Source organism: Mastigoproctus giganteus, chromosome 7 (assembly GCF_048544385.1).
Source record: "Mastigoproctus giganteus isolate SK-2022 chromosome 7, ASM4854438v1, whole genome shotgun sequence".
NCBI lineage: Eukaryota > Metazoa > Arthropoda > Arachnida > Uropygi > Thelyphonidae > Mastigoproctus > Mastigoproctus giganteus.
In genome coordinates this window covers 198,646,200-198,671,168 of record NC_143581.1, presented here as the reverse complement: position 1 = coordinate 198,671,168, position 24,969 = coordinate 198,646,200, and the positions used below count along the sequence as shown (strand labels likewise).

At 33.9% G+C, this 24,969-nt stretch overlaps 1 protein-coding gene across 1 annotated transcript in view; it reads left to right on the top strand.

The window, feature by feature from the left end:
- Positions 1–24,969, top strand: part of LOC150083542 (dnaJ homolog subfamily B member 12-like) — a 106,323-nt gene that overhangs the window by 43,948 nt on the left and 37,406 nt on the right. Inside the window, exons 3-4 of the mRNA XM_090377349.1 lie at positions 8,877–9,022; positions 12,441–12,581. Coding sequence (XP_090233475.1) covers positions 8,877–9,022; positions 12,441–12,581 — 287 coding nt within the window. The remainder of the gene's footprint in view (positions 1–8,876; positions 9,023–12,440; positions 12,582–24,969) is intronic.

Below are 24,969 nucleotides of genomic sequence, written 5' to 3'. Positions count from 1 at the left end.
TTCTTTTAGTATCATATTCTGCAAATGTAATAGGCAAATATGAAGTAATTCCTAATGTGATTTACAGTGAGTATACTTGTACACAGTTATTAAAAGAACACACTTTCACGGCATGGCATAAGTCAAGCTGCATGTAATATGATCAACTTAGCAAACATAGAACAGACAAATTAACAAAATATTTAGGAGACAGGAATAAGGTTACAAAATTCACTTTATTGAACAGTACAGTGTAATCAGATCTATTCCACCTTGATTTTTGGCAACTAGATTAGTACTTCAGTTGGTTCTGTGTAATAAGTTGCATTTATTTTTAAGCTTTGCAGTATTGTTTCTTACACTGTTTGGAAAAGGAGGTCCTTTTTTTTGTGAAAATACTAGTATTCTACAGATCATGCTAGATTGAAAACTCTCAGGCTTGGGTTCATTCACATTGCGCACTATTATGTCACTCAAACTGCATGTCATACAGTCTTGAAAAGTGGGCAACTATTTTTTTTTTTTTTTTAACAAGCCTTAGATTTATTTAAACTGATGATATTTGGTGACTGTATAGCCAATATAAAATTAAACGTAAACATTATAAGTTGTTCCTTTAATCTTAAGGTTTAGAATGTGATGCAAGTAATCACCTTGGCAGCCCGTTGTATGTGCATCTCTTGATTAATAGTTTCTTGTTATTCAAATTTTGACCAATGATCCAAGGAGATACCTTGCATATAACAATAGAAGTTTTGTGTAAAGAAATATAAAATTTTCTACTTTTTTATTTCAAAATGTGGAATATCCCTTTGGGCTGTTTAAAATTCAAAAACAAGAAATCTTGGCAATTAACTCTAGACTGACAAAATTTTTTTTTGGGTAAAATTTTTTCTCTGCATGGCTTGCTCAAGAGATTAATATTAGTAGTTGCAAAATGATGCAAGAAAACAAGTTAATACAGCATCAGTTATTTAAAAAAAAAAATCTGTTATTCCCTTCTAAAAATTTATCAATCCTTTAAATTTAATCAAACTACTCATTGATGTGACACCAGGATCTAATTATATTTTAGCAAAACTTTTGCTGCTGTTCTACATATATCATTGTTGTATGCATTGAAGCATTAGAGGCAAGTTATTATGATACATAAAGGGGTGGTTAAGTCATAGGAGATAAAGAGTAATTATAAATGGCCACTGCTCTTTGTGGACTAATGTTATTTTAGGCCCTTTGTTGTTAATATTTATTAATGGCTTTGATGTAAGCATTTCAAGGTTGCTGTCCAAGTTTGCAGTTCTGTAACAGGTGGGATCGTGCCCACCTGTTACAGAACAGCATACTCATCGCTCTCTGCATTTTGTAAGATATTGTACCTCATTTTTCATTTCCAGGTACTTGTTGCTCTCTGCATTTTGTGTGATATTCAATATTGTAAGTTGTATCAATCGAGGATGTTCATTTTTAAGATATTGTACCTCACTTTGCATTTTGTGTGTGGTATTCTAAATGGTAACATAATATCTGTGTATGAAACGGTAAACTGTATTATAGTTTGGTGGGGTTGCCAAATGTTGGCTGGGACCACCTAATTAAATAAATTTTTAAAAAAAATGTCCAAGTTTGCAGTTGTGCTTCCATGGGAATGCCGGCTTCTGCCCTTATCTCCGTCTGTCTTCATTTTGTAACCTAACTTAGTCCCCACACTTCTCTCACTGTCTTTCCCCATCATTTCGATGATATCCCCAATTCTCTGGAAGAACCCAGTACAATTGAATATGGCATGCCTCCTCACAGAAAAATTTGGGAGTCAGGGAGCGATCGACCAGGTGTTGATCGCCCTCTGGCTGCAGAACTCCAGTTTCCAGCCTGCATCATAACAAAAAACAAAACATTACACTGGCACATACCTACACTTCACACATGCCACCTTATGCCAAAGTACAGAAGCTCCAGAAACGAATGGGGGGAACCCTGGTGGCCACAAAAAAGTACACAATGACATATTTGACATTTTGTCCAAGTTTGTTGATAATACAAATGTAGGTAGGGTGGTTAATGGTATTAATTGAGGATATTCTACTTCAAGAATATCTGAAAAAAACTGGGTAGATGGGTTTAATATCAAAGAATGCAAGGTACATAATCCCACACTAACGTCTCATTTAAGTAGCACCAAACTGAAAGTAGTTGTTAATGAAAAAGACTTGAAGATACTTGTACAGTCTGACATTTTCCAGCATGAACAACTAGGCAAGGTTAAGCCACATCTTAAATACTACATACATGTTTGTAAACTTCATTTTAGGAGGGATATAGAGCTGTTGAAATAGTTGCAGAGCCTTTTGTGCTTCCAGCTAACCTTGTTGATACCCTTTTGTTCTTCCAACTAACCTTGTTGGAAGCACAAAAGGATATTTTTACCAAGCCATAGTTGGACTGTAAATTTCAGCATCTGGAAACTAGGCATTTGTGTAGTAACCTAATTTGAAGCGTTCAAGGCCTGAAAAGGGTTGAATAGACTAAATGCAGTGGTGTCTTTACTCTTTATGAGACAACACACATATAGGGGTGCATAAATTTAAATTGTAAAAGGATAACTGCAGAACAGATTGTTTAAATTTTCCTTCGGCCTGGGTACTTGATTGTTGGAATAAATTTTCACTTAGTATTGTGGAAGTATATACTTTGAATAAATTTAAAATATTGGATAAATTATTAGAAGGGAGGAGCAGAAGAAGCAGGTAATTTTTTTTAGCATTCTGTTTAAATTTTGGCATAGCCATCTAAGTCAGAGGATGTTAGAACTAATCATTTTGACAAGAATATTATTGTTAATGATATTTAATGGTCATGTGGGCTTTGAGGCACTGTCATCTCAGACTACCTTGATCACTGTCATCTCAGACAGTGTGTACTAACTCAATTCCTAATGGATGGATTTTCATAAAATTTTATATTTGGCCCTTTTACAAAGATTTGTTGAGCCATTCCACTGTCATGTAGTCATTTCAGACTACACTTCTACATTGATCACTCAGCTATGTTTTTTTGGCTGATATTCTATGAGTTTGCTTCCTTGCATCATTTTTCTTTTTTTTTTTTTTTGCCAATTTAATATTCATTTTTCTCTAATATAATATACTTACATGTATTTTATCTGTAAGTTGAGAGTGATATGGATAGCTAAGAGAGAAGGAAAAGCGAATAAGGCCATTGTATAAAACATATATTGCTATTTTGGTACATAAGGAAGTTCGTAAGAAATGCTTGTGGTAAGCAGAAGAATAACTTATGTAAAAACAACCTTATTAGCTCCATTTTTGCATATGTCAGGGGAAGTAATGAAATGTGGAATCTTTTTTATAATATCCAGCAAATTATTTCAATATTACATAAAGATACCAAAAGCATTTGGTAACCTAGTGCAGGTGGTTATAATAACTTTTTATATTTGGCCTTTTAAAAGATTTGTCAAGCCATTCCAGATTTCAGTAAAAATTAGACAAATAGAAATCCACAGTTATTAGTTCTTTGTTCATCCACATGTAATAACTTGACTCCCAGTGGATGGATTTTCATTAACTTTTACATTCTGATCTTTTAGAATGATTTGTTGGGTCTTCTCAGATTTCATTTAAATCAGATCAATAGAAATCTGGCAATTATTATTTATTTTTATCATACATATTATATAGGCCAGGGGTGGCGAACCTTTTTAAGGGTACATGCCAAAGTTGGCTAAATCTTTAAAAAACTACCCTTGTGTGCACAGAACACAAAATTGGTTAAATCTTTTGAAAAACTACCCTAGTGTTTCAGAACACAAAATGCATAATGCTTTATTATCCTTCTTAATAATACCAATCTTTCACCCCAAGATTCTTGAAATTCTCTGCTACTCCCCTCTTCATTTGAATGTTTTTGTTTCTTTGCTGGTTTAGCTGACATTCTGAACAATCTGTAAAGGGTAAATAGCAATTAAAATATTTATGGGAATTAATGAAGAATAATCTCCAATCTCCACGCCACATACAAAGCGTAATTAACAATGGAGGCTACACTAAATACTGAATGTGGATATACATCTCACATAACTTTACCAATAACTTATGTTCTGAATAAGTGTACTAAATATACAATTTTTTTCTTAATTTCATTTCACAAATTCTTCATTATGTCTCACCATTCCAACTTCAAAGAAAGCACTACACGAAGGTTGGAGATTTTGGGATGCTCTGAATTCCGTGTGCCCAAAAAATTTGTACGTGTGCCACTTTGGGCATGCTTTGCCATGGGTTTGCTACCTCTGATTAGGCTATCCTTATACTGTATATTGTAGCTGAAGTACTCAATATTATGTTTGTTGCTGTGCACTGTTTGGAGGAATGAATGGGCAATAAGGATATTAGTATTCATATTACTGTTCATTGCAGAAATGAATTGCTCTTGGTTTTTGCTTATAAGCTATCTTTTTTATAAAAAATCATGAATTATCACTGTTTGCTAATTTGCCTGAAATGTAATTCACTGTGTACATTAACTAGTTTATTTATACTGTTTTTTCAAAAATGGAATAGATGACTCTGTGAGGATTACCTCAAAATATACAGTATAAGGATAGCCTATGTCAGAGGTGGCAAACCCATGCCAAGTGTGCCCAGGGTGGCATGTGCACAAATTTTTTGGGCACACGGAATTCAGAGCATCCCAGAATTTCCAACCTTCATGTAGTGCTTTCTTTGAAGTTGGAATGGTGGGACGTACTGATGAATACATAAATGGTTTCCGAGAAGAAATATGCATTGAATGAGCTATAATTTCTACTGTTTTTAGATAATGGTAAAGTATTCAGTATAAGATAATTTTTGCATATGTCAAATGGTTTTGAATAGTTTCTTAAAAACAAAAATTTTATTGAAAATATTTATAAATGTTTTTGTTCATTCATTTTAATTTCCTAAAGATAAAATCTCTATAGAGTAATGACATAATGAAAGAACAGATGGTGTATTCAAAATACGACCTTGGTATTCAGAAATGAATAGGTAGATCATTAGATAATTTTTAAAACTTTTAATATTTCATGATACTTTCTGATACTAAGCATCTTATAGCTCTGTAGAACTGATATTGAATCAGTCTATTGAAGTGATTCTTATGCATCTTTATAGATAGTAAAAAAAAAGATAGTTAAAACTTTGTTAAAAAAAGTTTAGTGAATGTCCTTTAGAAAATTTATGGGACTACCCTTTCCACCTGTGTTGATCATTACCTGAATTACAGCCACTCTCCAGCTTACGTAATACTCAACTTATGGAAATTCGACTTTATGTAAGTTTTTTTGCCAGCTGGTGCAAACTTAAAAAAATCATGGAACGTATTTTGTATCCTGTAGGAATAAATGGAGGTATCGTGAAAATATCATAATGTAACCCAATAACATATTATGTTTTTTTTTTTTTTTTTTTTGGTAATTCCTTCCAAGACCTCAGAAGTTGAAATTTTCGCTATATAACTAAGGTGTTTCTCTCTCCTAAAGGTAATTTTTATAATGGAAATTGCACTACACTTTCATTGTTATCATACAATCCGTTATAAGAATCAATTTTGAACGCCTTTGTGATATTTTTTTAAAACACATTTCTGGAGGGCCACTACCATAAAACAATAAAAAAAATTGCACTTTCCGGTTTATTGGGTTTTTCTGTATTTTCTGTATTGGGTTTTTGTATTTTCTGCATTTGCGATAATACTGATAATTGTAATTCTGTGGGTTTTTACGTTATAGTATTATGGTGAAATGAGTTCCCCTTCACTGAAATCTTCAGTCATATAAAAAACATAAATAAATTTTCAGAACCTTCTCTTCATTCCTATTTACGTATTACAATGGTGAAGGGAAAGGGACCAACAGAAAGTGCAAGTGCTGGCAGTGCTAGGAAACAAGACAAAGTTTGTCACCTGTTGCACGGAATTAGGTCTCGCTGCTTCAACAGTAAATACTGTTTTAAGGAACAGTGCACGTATAAAAGAACATATTAAAGGATCAACGCATTTAAGATCAACAGTGATCACAAAACAGCATTCAGGTGCTATATCGAAGATGGAAAAGCTATTAATAATATGGATGGAAAATCAGATTCAGAAGCAAGTGCTCCTGAGTCCAGTGGCAATTCAAGCAAAAGCAAGAAGTATTTATGAAGATATTAAGGATAAGTATGGCAAACCCCAAGAGAAGTTCATGGCAAGCAATGGGTAGTTTAATAGGTTCAAGCATCATGCTGGTTTCCAAAACAAAGTATGCAGTGAAGTCACCAGTGCTGATTCTGCAGTTGCAGAGAAATTTTGTGATGTGTTGGAAAAAACTCCTTCTGAATCTCCACAGCCCTCAACTTCCACAGCAACGTGCTTATCATCTTGGAGAGTTAATTCTGGCAACGATGCTCGAAAGGTAAAACTTACTGACATGCCTGTCTCCTCTCTCTTTTTGTAATTTTATAATTTTGAAATTTTTGTAATTTTGTACACTTTTGTACTTTTTCCTGTGCGTGAGGTAAAAAAAATTGAATAAATACAGGTAACCCTCGTATAACACAGTAGTTAGGGTTCCTTTAAAATGTCGTGTTGTGCAAATCCGTGTTATGCGGGACGAAGAAAAGGTACAAAAAGGGAGGTTACATTCGAAAAGCTAACAAAAATGCCCTATTTCGTTAACAAAACTAACAAAAATACACCATTCTAGATTTCTTGTATTCTCTCTCTCTCTCTCTCTCTCTCTCTCTCTCTCTCTAAAAAATCTGTAATCTAGTTTTGTTTGCTTTAGCTTTATAAATCTTTGTGAATTTTATTGTATGGAACCAAGCATTTTTAAAGCTCCCTTTTGAACTCTGGGCTCCTTTCGTTCAAGAATCTACATTCAAAAAATAAGATTCTAATTGCTCTGCTAACTTTCCCCTATGCTTTTTAGTGTAAAATTTGGAACTTCAGAATTTTCATCTGCGCTATCATCCTCTGAATTGATTTGGTTTTACTTCCGATACCATTTCCACCAAATCCGCTTTGCCAGCCTCTTTTCTACCAGTAATTCTTGAACGTCTTCAGTAATCATATATGTTTTTATTTTTTTAGGAGCATCGGTGACTAAGGCCATGTTGCTCTGCGTATATTGTCTATAAATTGCGTGTGTCTCGAGGTCGATTTTCTTTTTTGATGGAAAAAACCCTCCCGAGTTTCCAGGAGAAAAAAAACCATGCTACCCTTGCCTGAGTCCGACTAACTCAGCCACATTGTGAAAAAGACCTATAAATATTCCTCCCATTATTGATGGGATTCAAACTCAGGTCTTTTCCACTCGGTGTGGGGAGGAGGGCAATTCTATCAACTCTGCTACCCACAAGGGCTTCAGTAGTCATATCATCAAAACCTTTCCCTCTTACCAACGTAGCAAGTTCTACTATTGCACCGATTCCGTTTTCTGCTGGCTCGACCATATTTCCTAAATGAACTGGCTCTGGCCATACATTTTCCACACACACATTTAATGTTGACTGTTTTACTTCTTTGAGCGATAAAGCTATGATTCTGATACAGTCCATAATTGAGAAATGTTTCCATGCCTCCATTACTTCAATAGATTTGGAATAATTTTTTTCCAAAATCCATTGTAATGATTTTCTGATGTAATGAGTTTTAAAGGTGGATATAATGCCTTGACCTAATGGCTGAATGAAAGAAGTTGTATTAACCTAGTACAACTGGTGATAGAATCATAACTTCAATGTTTTTACGACTTAAATCTTTTGGATGGTTTCAAAGTTTTATTACTATTGGATAGCACGCCGAGGATTGCTTGGCGTGCTGTCCAATAGTAATAAAACTTTGAAATCTAGATTTTTCCACACGTTCAACAAGCACAAATTCAATAGCACAGAACATAACACGGGGATTTCCCAACAAAATAAAATACGGGGATTTCTCAAATTTTTTTTATTAGCAGGTCAACAGTGGGGATTCAAAAAGAGTGTAAATTTTGAAAAATTACATCCAACATAATAGCAGGGATTCCCCCCACAAAAGCTCAAAAATACCCTGTTATTCGAGGTTTTCCGAAATTCTTTAACAGTATTAGAAGGAAACTGTGTTATTATAAGTGTTGTGTGAGGATTGCCGCAATTTATCAATTGTGTTAGAGTGAAACCATGTTGTACGGGATTGTCTGTAATTCTATTTACATGTTTGTCGAACATTTCTTTTTTGCTTCAATCAAATTTGCAAGTGCTGCATAAGCATTTAGAGAAATTTCGACTTATGTAGAGTTCTGCACAACGCAACCCTTATTTAATTTGGGGAGTGGCTGTATTTTAAATTTTTGTCTTGTAACTTTAGGCCTTTATAATCTAAGTGAATGTTGAAGTTCAAAATGCTATGTCCTGGATAGACTGTAATAGCTATAGTTCCCTGAAGATATTGGCTTTGATAGTCTATTCTAATAATTCTTTGTAGTATTAATGTTTTATGTTATCCAAATTTTTTTAGACATTGCTAAATTTCATATTACTCATTAGCATACATTAGTTGTGCTTATTTTAAATTATGTATTCTTATTGCCTTCAAGTTTTTTTTTCAACTTCCTTGCTCTTCTAGCATCTACCTAGGCTTGGCAAGTTATACAGAGAACACGGCATCCATTTTTAGTACATTTTCTAAAGAACATATATTTACATTCTTTATAAGCTATTTAGCACTTTAAGATGTAATTTCTGCTACCCATTATTAGGGTATTCCTCTCTATTAAACTTCTATTTGAATATCATACATTCTTATATGTGTGTGGGTGTGTGTGTGTGTGTGTGTTAATACAATATAATTTTTTTTTACTGTATTTTGTCATACAGGATAAAAAGAGCTAAAGATTTTTATGAAATCCTAGGAGTCAGTAAAGATGCTTGTGAATCAGATATCAAAAAGCAGTATAAAAAACTAGCTCTTCAGTTTCATCCAGATAAGAATAAAGCTCCAGGTGCCGCTGAAGCTTTCAAAGGCAAGTTTTTATATTTTACATGTTTTCTACGTGATTATCAAACAAATGATTCAACAGACAGAAGTTTGTGTTCCAACAATCAACCACTCGCTGGCTGAAGGTAAACTTCTGCACATATGTATCTATTTAAAAATGAAATTCTGAAAGAAAAATTGTCCATCCAATACTCCGCAGAATTCTAAGTCCTTTATATATATATAAAATGACTTGGAAAATATAAAATTCAATGAAAAGAAAGTATCCAGAAAATTTCTTTTCATATTACCATATGTCAGTACATAGCTTTGAGCACTTGGCATTTCTGAATTAGAAAATTGTGTAAACTGATAATGTCTTTTTGTTTACAGTCTCCTATAATCGTTTTTGCTGTGCTAACATAATTTAAACTACCTTGTTAGTACACTGTTCACAGCAGAAGAAACTAGCCTTCACAGTGAGTTGTCCCCCATTATTGTACCCTTTAAACAAATGGCATTGGCAAAATGTTAATCTGTCATTACTTAAAAGTGACCACTTACTGTCTGAGTGGGAGGTACCAGTAAATACTGGAAGGCTATCATAGTGGTGTCTCTTTTTTTTTTTTTTTTTTTTTTAAATAAAAGACTGATTAGCATGGCATATATTGTTTGAAAGTAGTTCATTACTAGGGCAACTTGCTATGAAGCTGTTATTGTTTTAGGTGCTTCAGCAATTTAGGCCATATTGCACCAGTGTCTTCTATGTCTGTATAGGTGTGTGTGTTCATGGACTTATCTGCATGCTGTGTGAACTGAAAAAAACCAGAATAACGTACAAGAGACAAACCCCCACACCCCTCTGGCTGAAATCAGATTACCGCTGCCCCAACTGAAGAGTCATTTAGCAACTCCTCTAGTCTCTGATCAGATTCAAACCTGGATCACCAAAAGAGTGGCAGATGACAAAACCACTATACTGTCATTGGGATATACTGAACAGTTCAACAAATACATAGGTACTCCATTATGGTTGTTGTGAGGGAAAAGTTTGTTGGTTTGAGAAGCATCAGTTTTATGGAAGGTATTAGTCCTAAAAAATTAATGCCCCATTGTTGCCCTTGTATTGGTATTAATTGGCTGTCCAGTTTCAATTCAAGGGCTGACAACTGTGAGCAATAAAACTATTGTATTAACTTGGCAGTTAAAATCCTGCTGATCACAAAAAACACATGAAAGTGCCCTCCCAACTTCATATAACTTTGATAAGACCAAATAGCATTAGTATTTTGTAATTTTTAAGTTCTAATTTGTATAGTTAATTTAAAAAAAGAGTGACTCTATATCTCATTTTTTATGTGAGATATAGTCACCCACAAATCCCACACATTATTTTTATTTTATTGCATAAAATAATATCTACATGAAAACAAAATAAATAACATACAGAAAAGCAAAAATAAAAATTTTTGGGTTACTTAATACATTTTTCAGTATCAGACATTGTAACTGGTTGAGGAAGTACATTGAAAGCTCATCTAGTTTCAAAATGTACCAGCATATACAGACAGAATGTCACATGCAGCATTCTACCCACACATGCTGAATAAATGCCATCCACCTCAACATTTTCAACACTTGTTCAGACTCCTTCACAAAAATACACTGGTTGCACTTCAGTCTGTAAAATGCTGCACATAACACATACTGTTTTGAATGCCCATGTATTATCATGCTAAAGAAAACCTGAAACTAAGACAGTATGAAATAAAAACTTAAACTGCAAAATTCAATAGCAAAATAAAAGGACAAAAGAAAAAAAAAATTACATAATAGTGACAAGCAACATATCTCTTCTGTACTGTAACTTCATTCTCTGTGTGTGATCAATATGCATTTCAAAAAACTTTATAAAAATAATTTTTTACATATATTTAACATGAATAACAACTTATAATTGCCTATGATTTAGGATTTTAATGCTGTGCATTGGTGAGGTAATTGCACACAATCCCCTACTTCCTTTCCATTATTCTGTATGGTAGATTAGCTCTTAAATTACATGTTTTTAATTTGTGTGCCAATTTTCTTTTATTATGCGCTCACACATACATTGTATGTGGGGGGATAATAAAATAGTAAAGGGAAAAAATTTAAAATTTATTAAAAATTTGTCATTAAATTACTGTTTTTGGAGGCTGTACTAATTATAAATAAAATAGTAGCAAACTACCTTAACATTTCTCATTTATCATTGCTATGAAACTTGGAGATGTGTAAGAGGAGGTCATAAAGTAGATCTACAAGATATATGATTTCACCTCAGAGGAGCTATAGTTATGGTGGTTGTGTCAGAAGGGATCATTATTCATCAGTTCACCCCACCATTTACTGCACGTTGTGTGTACTAGTCAGTTGAACAAGTCAGCTTGATTGGAACAGTGGTCCTGGAATGAGGTCTGTGCTGTAATTCAGTTTTTGAATGCAAAAAATGAGTTGGTGGCAGAAGTTTATCATAAAAATGTTTTGAGTTGGCAGTATAGTGAAATGGTGTGCAGAGATTTGTGGTGGAAGAGTCAGTATAGAAGCTTGCTAAAGGAGGGGTGGAGCAAGAATTGTAGACTACATGGCACTCATAGAAAATGCAGGTTACAAGAACAGAAGAAATACAGTGAGTGAATTGCAACGTGACTTGAATTTGTCACTTGGAACAATCAATGTAATTCAAGAATTAGAGTTTAACAAAGTGTGTGTGTGTGTCAGTCGAATGCTTCAAGAGCAGATAAAAACCACAATGAACAATGAATGGGTTGTGCTCTGCCATTTCTGAAACAATATTCTGTCAGTGGTCAAGAATTTCTCATATGTATTTCTCAAGAGACGACGTTGGTTCATTGTGATATGCTGGAAACAAAATGCACCAGTGTGGAATGGAAACAACCCAGTTCATCATGATCAAAAAAGTTCAAGATTGTGAACTATGCTGGTAAGTGATGGCTATGATTTCCTTGGACTCGAATTCCAGTATATTACCAATCCATAAAGATGGTTAAAAAAATCAAGTGGCTAACATGGATCTGCTTAGTTATTTTTATTTATCCTGACTAACTATATTGAATTCTAGTATGTTCTTGGATAGCATTTAAAATACTTTTGATTTAATGTTCTGTATTTTATAAATGATTGATAATTATATTTGTGTTGTGTTGTGTTGTTATATCTAAAATAGGGTGAATAATAATATCTTAAATTCTATTCATTAATCAGGCCTACTTTTCTTCTTACTTTTTTAGAATTCATTAATCAGTTCTGTTTATCTCCTTTCCTGTAGAAGTTCAGTCAATTTAGTTGTTAAGTGTTTTCATTTTTAAGAAGTTTTTAGTAAGCATATTAAGCCTTCTAGTATTATCATAAATTTAACTCTTTGAAAACTTAATACTAAACAAAAAATATTTCATATCTAGCTATTGGTAATTCGTGTGCTGTCTTAAGTGATCCCGAGAAAAGAAAGCAGTATGATCTTTGTGGATCAGAAGAGGGACGAGCATACCGAAGGCAAAGTTATCGTCAGAGAGAGTATTATGATTATTCTCGAGGTTTTGAAGGTAATATTTTGTGTGTGTGCGTGCGTGCGTGCGTGCATTTATGCGCATTTATTTATATGCATGCTAGAATTTAAATGTTGAGGAATTGTGAACCCTGCCTTTTATATTTAGAATGATGCAGTTGAAATCTTGCATGGTTTTCAATCCATGGCCAGACATAATGAAACTTGGAATATATCTCTTCTCTGTTTATACCTAGATTTTCTTTGAAATCTATATAAAAAAAATGAAGAAAATATCAGTAGAAAGACTTATTAGTATTAGTAGTGTAAAATGACACAAGAAAGTGAGCTTATAGAGCATCAGCAAAAAAAAAAAGAAAAAAACCCTTCCCACATACCACCTGTCTATCCTCTCTAATAGTTTTAGTTTTTCCTTGAATTTGTTCAAACCGCCCACTTCCGAAACACCAGATGAAAGTTTGTTCCAACAGTTAATTGACAATTAATTAACAATTAAACTAATTAGTTAGGTATATCTTAATTATTTTAATCTTGTTCTCTGCAGCCATGGTATCCTTCAGCATGTATTTTCTCTGTAATCTGCTTGTGAAATTTATGACGTCTGGGATAAATCCATGGTGTGCAGTGATAATCAATTAAGGATGAATTCTCTATATGATTAACATTGAGCTCACTAACTGAGAGAAAGTCCTCATCATACATAGCAAATTGTCTTAACAATGACAGAATCTATGGCAACTCTGTGAAACAGTCTTTTACCAAGAACTATGGTATTCAACTTTGGTAATGCTAATAATTTCCTTGGAAATAACTTGTCATCTCAAAATAAGCATTTCATGCAAGTTTCATATGTTTTCCTACCTGTGTAACAATTAGTGTAATTTCCAGCTGTTTTACTGGCAGATATTACCTGGACAAGTCTAATAATGAGAATTCAGATTATTTTTATCTAAATATTAAGGTGTTTTTTCCCCTCCTTTCTTTTGTTGCTTTATTATAATCTTTTCTTGTTTCGGTGATGCATAACATGCTATATCACTAACTGTAGCCAGAGTGCCAGAATCACATTTACAGACATAAATCCTAAAGGTTTGTCATCTTAGGCACTTTCTAGTGTTTTACTCACACTGGGTAAAACACTAGAAAAGGGTTGTTTTGACCATTGATGTTTTGAACGTGTTACCTAATTCATACTTTATCCAGTGTAGACTTGTTATTAGAACTTTTCACACAGTATATGTGAGCTTTGTCATTAGCATTAGTAGAGGCATATGATGCAAGAAAGCAAGCTTATGCAGCATCAGCCAAAAAAAAAAAAAAAAAAAAAAAAAAACATTTCCCATTTCACCCATCCATTCGCTCCAAAAGTTTGTCCAGTTCTTCATTTAATTTATTTAAGCTATCAACTTCCACTATGATAGATGGAAGTTTGTTCCAACAATCAACTACCTGCTGGCTAAAGAAAAATTTCTGCACATCTATTCTACAACTGTCTTTCCTCAATTTCAGTTTATGCCCCCTCAGGTTTGTAAATCTGAGCAAGAGGAAGAATTCCATCTATGGCCTAAGTGCAGGAGTCTTTAATTTTTCCCTGAAAGTAAAGCATTAAATTATACTTCAGAAATAAATTTTCATCTCTCTTCCTCCCCCTCCTTCCAAATTTATCCTGAATTTTTGAGCATATAGGAATTACCTTAAAAATTCTATTGCATTAGAGAAAGTGCTTAAGACTTCAGTATGTCTAAGAATTTTGAGCGAATTAGTGTGCAGTTTTTTAAAATATAAATATATATAATATGTATTATTAAATAAACATATATATATTTTTTTAAATCATAAGTACAGTTAAATTTAATTTAACTATATTTATGATTCCAATTCCAAGTGAAAGTTTTAGGAAAACAACTATTTATCTCAAGTATTTTGTTTAGCATCAAGAAATAAACTATAGCCTTTATCAGCTCTTATTATCTTAATGGAGTTATCTTCTTTTAAGTTTTTTAATGCCCTCTATTCTTCCCCTGTTAAGTTTGGTTTAAAATGCTAAATTATGATTATATTTTTTCACGCCACTTGCACTATAAGATTAGTTTTATCTCATTCCTCCATTCCCTTGTTAACCCCTATTTCTATCACTACTATGTAGTCAGTAAGCTAATAAAGGCAGCACTACTGTCATAGTAAATAGAGCAGATTACATTACTAAAGTAACGGACCATATTAGACAGCAGGGAACATACAGAGAAATTAAGAAAGACCAAACTAAAGCTAGAGAAAGGTATATCATGAAATCCACAAAAATGATATTAGAAAAAAACAGCATGAACAAAAGAACATACAAGGTTATTAGGCCCACAAAGAAGGTAATCCTATAAGGCCAATTGTAAGTGATACATTTGGCCTGGCGCAGAATTTAAACAAATAGCTGGTAACATTTTTATCACCGCTCAAGGAGAACATAATCACTAATTCAAAAGAATTTATCAAAGTAATTAAACAGGAATACATAAAAAAAAGGGAGCATTTTAGCAAGTCTTGATGTCAGTGACGTTTACTAACATCCCGGTAGATCAGGCTATTAACATCATAGAAAGAAAAATCGCAGGTTGGGAAGTAAGAGTGTTGCAAACCAATAAGATATTATCTAATAGAACCCTTATAAATCTCATCAAATTAGCTTTAGAACCAGCTTATTCAAGTTCAAAGATGATATATATATATATATAAAAGTCAGACCTTGGCGTGGGGAACCCATTATCACTGATTATCATGGATCTATTCATGGAGAACTTTGAGTGGGCTGTCATCTGGCAGATCACTTTAAGGCCTTCCCACGGGTTCATTTCATGAATGACATTCTCATAATTTGGGAACATGGACAGGAAGAATTACATAAATTCAAAGAACATCTAAACGGCATTCATCACACTATTAAGTTTAAACTTGAGATTGAAGCCAATAATAGCTTGCCTTTTTGGATATGTTAGTGTCTAAAGGGAAAGATGGGTTATATTCTCAGGTGTACAGAAAGCAGAAAGACCGGTTATATTCTCAGGTGTACAGAAAGCAGAAAGACCGGTTATATTCTCAGGTGTACAGAAAGCAGATGGATTCAGGCCGATTCATAAAATGATCCGCATCTAATTACCTGCACAAAATTAAAATAGTTATTATTAAAATTATTGAATAGATGTTTGAAAATATGCGAAGACAAATAATCGCAGTGGAAATCAGTACTATTAAAGAATTATTATTAAATAACGGGTATCCAAGTAATTTAATCAAAAAGACCATAGAAAAATTTTAACAACATAGAAGGGGTGTGAGAATATTTGCTGATGCTATCGAGGCAATGGCATAGGTGGGTCGAAAACTGCTAGCTTGGGGAGATACACAGAGTAATAGATTAATTAGAGCTGTGAGCAGCAGTGTAGTTTATCCTTGCATTGCTTCCTGGAAAGCAGTGTGTCAGGGATTTCAGTCCTGCTGTGGGTCATAGAACCAGTGATTACAGGGGGCTGTGTAAAGGTAATTAAGAATAAGAACATGTGCATGTATACGAATGTTAGGGGCATTGTAAATAAATTTGATGTATTTGAAGTACGATTAAGTCATCAAGTGCAGACATTGTATGGATAGCATAGTTTAACTCAGATTGTATGTATGGATAGCATAGTTTAACTTAGATTGTATGTATGGATAGCATAGTTTAACTCAAACATAAGTGATGCTGAATTTGAATATGGGGAGTACAATGTATACAGGAAGGACAGACAGAACAGGAGTGGTGGAGGGGTTATGCTCTTCATTAAGAAGCATACTAAATCTAAGGCATTGCATCCAGTCAACATTATTATTATTAGCCATATGGTGTAAGGAAGCCTGAGGCTTATGCTGCACCAGTCAAAAAAAAAAAAATTTCTGAATTACCCCAACATGGGTAACTAGTGCAATGTTGAGTCAGTCTGGTGTGATGTAAGCATTGGGAAAACAAAAATTGAAGTAGGAGTGTGTTATAGGCCTGATGAGTATACTAAACAGCTGTACAGAGAAAGAGTGGGCCAGTAAATCAGAATGTCTTATAATGGGGGATTTTAACTTTCCAGATGTTGACTGGAATTTGTGGGTTGGTCACTCACACACTAGCAACATTTCTTTATTATTATTATTAACAATACAGTGCAAGGAAGCCTGAGGCTTATGTTGCACCAGCCAAAAAAAAAAATAAAATTTCTGAATTACCCCAAGAGAGAAAACAAGAGTCAGAAATAGAAGGGAATCACCAAGAAAGAGAAGAATGATGATATCCAGCTCAGGACCCTGGGTGTGCCAAGCCCATACTCACCAGATATGAGCCCCCCGGGGTTTGTATGTGAGTGACCAACCCACAAATTACAGTAGATTTTTTTTGTAGATTTCTTGGATGACTGTTTTGTACAGCAGCATGTTAGAGAGGCAACAAGAGGAAGCTGTACTCTTGATTTGGTTATCAGCAGTGATTCTACATGCATTAAGAATCTGCACGTAAAAGACCCACTGAGTGGCAGCAATCACAGTGTACTAATGTGGGATTTAATTAAAGACATAACTACTGTCAAGAGTAAAGGGAAAGGCTTTTGCTTTTGAAATTACCAACAGCAAATTCTAAATGGAAAGCATTCGTGAAGTAATCAAAGAAGCCACTAGGTTTTTCATATCCACTAAGAAATATTGTTCAGGGCTTAGACCTATGGATGTCAGATGAACTGCTGAGCCACGTGGCAGAGAAGAAAAGTGCATGGGATGCATATAAATTATCAGGTATTACAGAAACCTATGGTAGATAAAAGTTAGTCTGTAATCAAGTCACATAGGTGGTTAGACAAGCTAAGACAGATTATGAGAATTCTCTGGCGAAGAATGCCAAGAAAAGCAGCAAAGGCTTCTATGCAGCAAAGACTTCTATGTTTATATTAACAGTAGAAGGAAGGGGGTTGAATCACATTGGGCCGCTTGATGTCAGTGGGTAACTGTTGATGATCTTGCTCAAGTCACTGACAAATTGAATAGGTATTTTGCCTCTACATTCACATGAGGAATTCTTTAGGGGGAGGGGATGCCAGAAGTTTATCAGGTCCCTATGGACTGGAGATGTGTGACTGTATCCCCAATTCATAAAGCGGATCAAAGGTGACACGAGTAATTATAGTCCTGTCAGCTTAACATCTGTTCCAGGGAAAATAATGGAGCCACTGGTTAAAGAAGTAAAGCAGGACCATCTGGACAGGAATACAATTATTCTGCAGTCGCTGCCATGGTTAAGGGGGTGTATATAAGCATAGTAACATATCTGATTGGTCTTGTGTAACCAGTCTGATAGGTTACTATGATGCAGTGACCAAGGAACTAGATGTAAAAAATAATTTTGATATGATATACTTGGATTTTAGGAGAGCTTTTAATACTGTTTCACATTAAAGACTGCTGTATAAACTGGGGCACTAAGGGCAAGTTACTGCTATGGATAAAGGGATGATTAAGTGAAAGAAGACAAAGAGTGGTTATCAATGGGCACTGCTCTACATGGACAAATGTTATCAGTGGAGTTTCTCAGGGTTCAGTGCTGGGTCCATTGTTGTTTTCAATATTTATTAATGATGTTGATGAAGGTATACCAGGCTTAATGTGAAAGTTTACAGATGATACAAAGATTGGCAGGGTGGTTAATGACAGTAATGACGGTATGCTACTGCAACATGATTTAGAAAATTTAGGTCAATGGGCTGAAAATAGGCAGTTGAAGTTTAACATTGACAAATGCAAAGTACTGCATATGGGTAAATCTCAGAGTAACTTATGAACTGAGTTACTCTAAGATTACTCGGGGTAGTAGAAAATGAGAAATGCCTGGAGGTAATTGTGCAGTCAGATATGAAATTCTCTGAGCAGTGCAGATATGCTGCCAGGCGAGCTCATGGGGTTTTGTCAATGATACACAGAAAATTTACTAGTAATGATAAGGAGGTAATTATCTCTTTGTACAAGGCCGTGGTAAAGCTGCATCTGGAATATTGTATACAGGTCTGGAGGCCTCACTTTAGAAAGGATGTAGATCTGCTGATACAGGTGCAGAGATGTGAAGAGAAAAAAAGGGTGCTCTTACCTAGAAAGGCTTCGGACTCTGCAAATTTCAGCATCTGGAGACTAGGTACCTGTGGAATGATCTGATTGAGGTGTTTAAGGCCTTGAATGGATTGAGTAAGCTGAATTTGAATGGTATTCTTCCACTTTCTGAGACTACACACACATGAGGGGGCATAAATTCATGCTGAGGATGGTTGCAGGATAGATTTGCAAAAGTTTGCCTTCAGCCAGCAGGTGGTTGATTGTTAGAACAGGCTTCCATCTGTTATGGAAGTGGGTGGTTTGAATAAATTCTAGGAAGAACTAGACAAATTCTTGGAGGGTAAGGATGGGTGAAGTGCGTGTTTTGGCTGATACTATATAAGCTTGCTTTCTTGCATCATTTGCCAATACTGCTACTACAATAGCACAACACACAATATGGATTACAAGAGAGTGGTGGTAATTCTGTACATAAAAGGTATTGGCAGAAAAACAAAATAATCTGTAAAAAGTACAGGCTTGAAGTAATCTTTAAGTTGATTATTAATATTGGGGGTTTGGTTCAAATATTTGACACTAGAGGGAAATAGAAGGTATATAATATATAAATATGGCAAAGTGTACATAGGCGAGACTGGAAGACAATTTTAAACATGCATACATGAACCAACAAACACATATCCAAGGGGAACGCTAAAGAATCAGAATTGGAATGCATTCAAGCATATAGTAATAGGAACTTTGTGGTAATGGGTGGGGGATACTTTGCAAAAAGAAAAATAAAAGAAGCCTTGTACATTGAGAAATGTAGCCAGGTGCTGTTAAGCAGAAACAAAGAGAGGGAAATATAAGAGAACTGTGGAGTGGGCTTTTTGACAATAAAATTAAGTAGTAAGTAATGGAGTATGGTGGGGGAAATGCTGGGAAACTAGAGGCTGTGAGAATATTAGACACTAGATTGGACATGCCTCATACAATATAATATTGGCAGTTAGAGAAAGGCCAATATGTAATCCTTGTTCTAACTCATTATGCATGTGAATAAGAACCTGGTAAAGGGTTTGTAACATAATGCTAATTTATTAAAATTATTTATTGTGGTGTACAAAGTGTCTGAATAGTTTATTTCTTGATGGATAGCACCTGCAAAAAAAATGTCTCATTTAAAGATGTGATTAAAGCTGTTTAGTTTAGATTCATAATTCATAAGAGCCATGCAAGTTCATTAACTTGGTGTGTTAGAGAAGGGAGGGAGGCCTGTTGGGTGTATATTATACAGGGCATTTCATAACACAGCTGTACTTTCAAAATTGATTAAAAATCTGAAAACAATGAAAAATGTTTAAATAAATATGTCCAATTTTGTATGGTGGTGAGGCAATGGCTGTTTGAAGTTTTTAATGGTAAAAATAATGAAAATAGTTATTTTATTATTATTTATAATAGTAAAATAATAAAAATAATTATTTTAATGAAAAATATATATTTTTTAAAACTTATTTTTTTAAAATTCATATCATCATAGTTCTGTAATCATTCAGAATTGGACTTGTGTTTATATGAAATTTTACATTGTTTTCAGGTCTTCAATTGATTCTGAAAGTGTTATGAAACAACCCTGTGTAGTGTTTGTTATTAACCTCTGAATAGTTTTATTAAGAACACTTTGCATATAGTTAATTAAATCATAAAATATTTTGTAATCTGAACATTTCTGTGAAATGTTCATATCCTTTGATTACAAGAAATAAAAATTTTATTTAGTGCAAATTGGTAATTTGCAGATTTTTTGGACTTGCTTTTGGTTATAGAACCATATAGCAAGATTGCCATACAGATGTGTTTTCTTAATGTATTTTAGTAATATAAAGGAAAATAAATCTTAAATATTCCATTTCAATTTATAACATTCCTCAAATGACTGCTAATTACATTTTTCACCATATTCAAAACTAGTTGTATCTAAAATAGTTAAGAGATCCAAACAGCAAATATCTTATCCTCTCCTCCAGTTACTTTTGTACTTAACCACATCTTTCTTCCCTGCTTCTGGAGCATATGTTATTGCATTAGCAAACCAGATTACTGTTACTTAAATGCTTTTGGTTTATGTTTTTGCATGCTTCGGACAGGTGAACTTTTATTATTTCATCATCAAATAATTTTTGCATGCTACTATCTCATGATAAGAAATTAGTAAGTGTGAAGTGAATTTGTACAAAGTACAATTATTGTTACTTTTCTTAAATTAATATTCTCCAATAAATTATTCCCCGTAATATGTAGTTACAGTATGCTATTCCTTAAAAAAATTACATTATCAGTATATTACTACACTTTTCATATATTTTTTAAAAAATGTTATAATTTGTTTTATTTTGTTTTTATTTTATTTTATTTTTTATTGTTTTTATTTTTATTTATTTATTTATTATTTTTTTTTTTTTGAGATGCATTATTCTGCATCTTAATTCTGAGAATTAAGAGGGCAGTTACTCTATATTATTTAAGATGCTACTATATCTTTAATTATATATAAACATTATTTGCAAATATTCACAATATTTGTTTATAGGACCTAAGATATATCAAAGCTTTCCAAAGTGGGCAGTGTACTGTATCCCAAATGGTATCACCAAATTTTGGCATCAGACCAGTGTTGCTTTTCACTCTACACTGGTCGTCAAAAATGTAGGACCTAAGATATATCAAAGCTTTCCAAAGTGGGCAGTGTACTGTATCCCAAATGGTATCACCAAATTTTGGCATTAGACCAGTGTTGCTTTTCACTCTACACTGGTCGTCAAAAAAACCCCAATATTTTTCATTTTTTTTTTGCTCCCTCTTAAAATTCAGGGTGATTCTTGTAGATTTGACGTTCCTGAATTCAAATATGGCAACCATATTGCTCTAAAACCAACCAGTTTTAAGGGAGAAGGGATTAAAGTCAAAAACTAAGTTTCTAGTAAAAAAGATTTCATATATTTTAAGAAAATGTTACATACAGTATTAATATTGAACAATGGGTCTATTAACCTTATTCTATTTACAACAATGTTTATTTGATAACAAAACACTTATTTTATTATTTTATTTTATTTTTTTTTGCCTTTTATAATTGTCCATTGGTGTCTCCCGTACGAGATTCCAACAGTAGTCTGCCAGTGTATTGGGACTCCATTTTCCCTGCTATCGTTTTTCCATTTGAGAAATATCTTGGAGAAACCTTTCACTGTGTTCATTGGAGACTGCTCCAATGTTTTCAAGAAAAAAAGTCTAAATAGGAATGTAGTAAATGATGCTTAAAAACATGTTGCATCTAAACTCTCTGTATGTTAAAATTAGCTTATCCACAATTTCACTGTAATTTCGTGATTTCTCATGGCCTAAAAAGTTCCAGCAGATGTTTTCAAATGCCTTCCAGGTTCTTATTTCTGTAGCATTTAATTTTTTGAGTGAATTCCTCATCTTGGAATAGCAGTGTGATTTGAGGACCCACAAAAATTCTCTTTTATCTTGGCCTCACTGATTTGAGGAAACTTTTGCCTCAAACAGGAAAGTCCTTCTCTTTTTTGTCCATTGCATTCACAAATATTTTTTATCAAACCTAGCTTGATGTGCAATGAAAGTAAATCGATTTTTGACTTATCAACTAAAGTAGGATGCGCTACATTTTCTGGCCTAGTGTAGTTTCTGATTGTATGGTGTACAAGTGTTCTCATTGCAAAATGATGTTATAATATCATTACAAAATGACATCATTGCAAAATAATGTTATAAAGGCTGAGGTAACACAAATTTCAGTTGGCAGTGCGTCATTTTCAAATTAAAAATTTTTTGCAGATACATTTCCAATATTTCTTGTTAAAAATAAACAGATAAAACAGTAGATGTTTTGCAGCATCAGTTCTGTCAGTTTCAGTGTGAACTTACCAGATGCTATTATGAAAGAAGAAAGATTTGGTTTAGGAAACTAACAAGTGCCCAAGGAAGCTTGAAATATAACAAATTATCCCAAGTCATACTTGGCATGTTAACAATTCTTCATATCATCCAGTTAGAAAAACAAAATCTGATTTCAGATATTCTCTTTCTGGTGAAGCTTTGGAAATGCTCCTGACAACCAAGTCTATGAAGCAGGGCCATTGTTATGAACAAAACTTTGACTGAACATTTCTGAAGGGTGTTAAGTGCAACAGTATCTTTCTTGAAATAATCAAAATCAGCATAAAGTTGATATCTAATAAATATCCAAACAGAAATCCATAGACAGAAAAATGTTAGGTAAGCTTATTTTAAAAGCATATTCTACTGGTAAATCATCCTGTGGCTATATTATAGTATAAAATATTTTTTTAGCTCAGTGGGCTTTAAAAATCTGCTTTTTTGAAAAATTTCCTGTTTTTCCTTCTGTTTTTTGGGAAACACTCCTGCTCTTTGCAAAAAAAAAATTTCCTTTTTTTTTTTTGGCCTTTTTTATTTGTGGCTACTGTAAAACAAACAGTTATAGGAAAGAATAATGAACTAGCCAGTTCCTTATGCTTTCCTCATCCCCTCTGTGATTTCATTACTTTTCACTCATTTGGAGAGGTCTGGGTTCAAATCCTGTTGAAGGGAGGGGAGATAAAAGGGGGTGGAATTCTTCATGGCTATAGTTAGTCATTCTGAGACAGAAGAATTTCATCTCATGACTTATTCCATGTTTTCAGCTCACATAACATGTAAATTACCCTTGAAAACACATACACTTATATGAACATAATATACACAGTGCAATATGGCTCTTGATACTAATGCACTATATAAATAATAACAACAACAGTAACTTTATTCATCCACCTCAACATCCTCCTTTCCCTTGCTATATTTTCTTAATGGTATATATATATATATTATTATTAGTATGCATAATCGGTTAGATTTTAGCATATAGTTTAATGAATACTTTTGTGCAGCGTTAATGCCATTGTAAGTATGCCAATTGGACATTATAAATGCCTGTATAATGTCCAAAACACACACACACACACACACACACACACACACACACACACACACACACACACACACACACACACACACACACACATTTATAATCCAATTAATCCAAAAGTAATCGAAATATATATTAAAAATAAGAAATATATATTAAAATAAATAAGAAAAAAATAATAGAAAAGCTAACATCAGTGGCAGCAGAAAAGCACAATCCACTACATGTTGCTTATACAAGCTAAAATAGGATATTTGCCAGCAGCATGGTAAGCCAGTAGAGTGAAAAAGAACTCAACCAAATAAAATAACAAAAATAACAATAACAGAAAAATATAGGGGAGGATAAAGAAGAAGAAGAAGAGGATGGTGCTGGCAAATATCCTATTTTAGCTTATACTGTATATATATACATATACCAGGTGGTTATAAAATAAGTTTCCCTATTCAGGAGACCCTAGTGTCAAAATGGTTAGAGATAGTGCTGTGAAAATTGGTGGGTATATCATTTAGGGTATGGGGAAGCGATTTGTAGAAGAAAAAAATTAGTTCAAATTTCCACCACAAGGGAAGAAATTGGCATTGTAATGAGATGGAATACTTAACTTAGGATTAGATTTTAATATCAGAACTTAGAAATCTACAGATATTGTTCTGTGCTTTGCTTCATTAGCATTCAAAGGCACATGATGCAAGAAAGCAAGCTTATATAGCATCAGCCAAACCCCCCCCCCCTTATTTCACCCATCCACTCGCTCCAAATGTTTGTCAAGTTCTGCCTTGAATCTATTTAGGTTATCAACTTCTACGACAGATGGAAGTTTGTTCCAGCAATCAACCACCCCGCTGGCTAAAGGCAAACTTCTGCACATCTGTCCTACAACCGTCTTTCCTCAATTTGAATTTATGCCCTCTCAGGCGATTATTCTGAGCAAGAGGAAGAATCCCATCTGCATTGAGCATGCTCAAACCATTCAAGGCTTCACCTGAGATGACATTCTGAAAACGGAAGACTGCGCGTGACAGTTTCGCATAGCATCTCATTGGGGATGTTGGCTACATACTGTTTAATGCTTGCTTTCAAATTGACAAGTATCTGTATGCCACCACAGTAAACTCTGTCCTTCAGGTATCCCCGTAGCCAGAAATCACAGGGATTGAGATCTGCTGATTGGGCTGGCCAGAACTGTGGAAAGTCTCTAGAAATTATGCAATTATTTCTGATGTTGAAAGGAGCAGTTCCCTCACGTGTCGAGAAACGTGGGGAGGGGCACCATCTTGCATGAATACTGCACTCTCCAAGCATTGCCTTTCTTGCAGAGCTGGAA